This window comes from Coenobita brevimanus, chromosome 79 (genome assembly GCF_032717465.1).
Source record: "Coenobita brevimanus isolate Jiangsu-jjx chromosome 79, ASM3271746v2, whole genome shotgun sequence".
Taxonomy (NCBI): Eukaryota; Metazoa; Arthropoda; class Malacostraca; order Decapoda; family Coenobitidae; genus Coenobita; species Coenobita brevimanus.
Window position 1 is genome coordinate 32651879 of NC_137032.1, and position 2500 is coordinate 32654378.

At 47.3% G+C, this 2500-nt stretch overlaps 1 protein-coding gene across 1 annotated transcript in view; it reads right to left on the reverse strand.

The window, feature by feature from the left end:
- The window catches only part of LOC145409087 (putative neural-cadherin 2), a 36315-nt gene that overhangs the window by 19397 nt on the left and 14418 nt on the right, over window positions 1-2500 (reverse strand). The window contains exons 7-9 of the mRNA XM_080279632.1: window positions 2007-2406; window positions 1158-1360; window positions 370-533 (exon numbers count right to left, since the gene is read on the reverse strand). Coding sequence (XP_080135758.1) covers window positions 370-533; window positions 1158-1360; window positions 2007-2406 — 767 coding nt within the window. The remainder of the gene's footprint in view (window positions 1-369; window positions 534-1157; window positions 1361-2006; window positions 2407-2500) is intronic.

A 2500-nucleotide genomic window follows, 5' to 3' on the forward strand; every position in this document is an offset into this window, starting at 1 on the left:
TAATATCAACATCATCATCATTAATATCATCACTGTCATCATCATCATTACCATCACCACCACCACCACCATCATCATCATCACCACCACCACCATCATCATCATCATCATCACCACCACCACCATCATCATCATCATCATCATCATCACCACCACCATCATCATCACCACCACCACCACCACCACCATCATCATCACCATCACCATCATCACCACCACCACCACCACCACCACTATCATCACCATCACCACCACCACCATCACCATAATCCAACCACGAACATTATCCAACAAGAAAATTCAATCTATCCATTTATCTACCTACCTATCTATCTATCTACTGTATCTATTTATCTATCTATCACCCACCTTCCTTCCCTGACGAGGCTGGATGCAAAGATGTGTCCTGTGTGTTCATCCAGTGAGAACAAGGCGTGCTTAGGGCCCAGCCAGTGGAATTCCTTGTCTATCCAGTCCCAGTCGTCCGGGTCATCCACATACACGCGCCCTAGTGGTGCCTCAAACCCGCCACCCTGATGGATAGATACATGGTCGATAGATAGACAGAGGTAGATAAATAGATAGACAGACATGTATTGATTGATGGACGGGAAGATAGATAGACATATATCTTTCGCCCGTCTTAGCCATTCCCTTCCTTACCTACCTACCTACCTACCTCCTTGTTGTCTTCCCTACATCTCTTCCTTCCTTCCTTCATTTTCTCCAAACTACCAACTCTTCTCTCTCTCTTTCTTCTATCTCTCCTCCCTGCATCCCTCCCTCTCTCTCTCTATCACCTGCATCACTCTCTCCCTCAATTTTCTCCACTAAAGAGGTACATCTCTCTCTCTCTTCCTTATTCCTTCCTTTCTTCAATCTATCCTCACTGCATCCCCCCCCCACTCTCTCTCTCTGCTGTCTTTCCTACATCTCACCTACTCTTCTTCCTTCCTGCTATCTTTCTATCCTCCCTGCATCTCCCTCTCTCTCATCCCTACATCTCTCATCCTTACTTCCTTCCTTTCTTCCAAATTACCAACTCTTCTTCCTTCCTTCCTTTCTTCCAAATTACCAACCCTCCTTTCTTCCTTCCTTTCTTTCTTCAATCTATCCTCACTCCATCCCCCCTCATTCTCGCTCTTCCTCTCTCTCACCTGGGTCTTCCACAGGTACACGGTCTTGGCGCCTGGTCTCATGGGGTTGTCGTTCACGTCGTCCACAATGACCCTGACGCTACACACAGATTCCAGGCCCTTCGCGTCACCCACCCTCACCGCGACGTCCAGCCTAGCCCACTCCTCCCTGTCTATCCCTCCCGCCGTCCACACCTCCGCACCCCCACGCCCGTCGTCCAGCTCTGTGTGGGAGTAGATAAAAGATAGATAAATGCATTAGGAAGATGTACGGATAGACAGGAAGATGTATTGATAGATAGACAGATGGATGGATAGATACTTATAATTAGATAGGTAGATTGATGGATGAAATGATGTATGGATAGATAGATAGATAGAGAGAGAGAGAGAGAGAGAGAGAGAGAGAGAGAGAGAGAGATTGTAGCATGTAGTTGTAGTAAAAATATTGGTTATTGTACACACACACACACACATCTCTCTCTCTCTCTCTCTCTCTCTCTCTCTCTCTCACCCCTGGCTATTGTTGAGTTAGTTGAAGCTTTTGAAGAGTTTGCTTTCTCTTTGGATTTAATTAAAAGATGAAATTTCTGAGAAGTGGTTATTCTGTGTGTCTGTGTGTGTGTGTGTGTGTGTGTGTGTGTGTGTGTGTGTGTGTTTTAAGGATCATAATATAGATATCAGACCTATTAATAATGTGTGAGTGTGTGTGTGTGTGTGTGTGTGTGTGTGTGTGTGTGTGTGTGTGTGTGTTTTAAGGATTATAATACAGATATCAGATCTGTCAATAATGTCTATCTATCTATCTAATCTATCCATCCATCCATCTATAAATCCATCTATCTACCTTTCTATCTATCTCTCTCTCACCTGGCTTATACTTCAGCTGCACCAGGTCGCGTATATGACTTGGGTTCGTCCGGTCCAGCTCAAAGGAGAAGGGCGGACCGTTGCCAAGCCCCCAGAGGTCCTTGTCAGTGGCCCGCAGGAGGCCTATGAGGGAGGGCGGCGTGGATTCGAGTACGTGGAAGACCGTAGGTGGAAGGAGGGTGGGTGGAGAATCGTTGACGTCGGAGAGGTGGATGGTGAGGGTGGCGGTGGACGACTGGGGTGGAGTTCCGCGGTCCAGTGCTACGATCCTGGCTGTACCGACGCTCCCACCCTCGCCCTCCCGGTCCACTGGTCTCCACAGTGTGATTCCACCCTCACTGTCCACCCTCAGCGCCCCCCACCCACCCTCAATGCGGTAATCCACTTCCTGTTCGCCTCCCTGTGGGTGTGGAGGAAGAAAATACATTACTAGATAGATATACAAGATAGATGGACACAGATAGATAGATATAGATAGATAAATACACAGACAG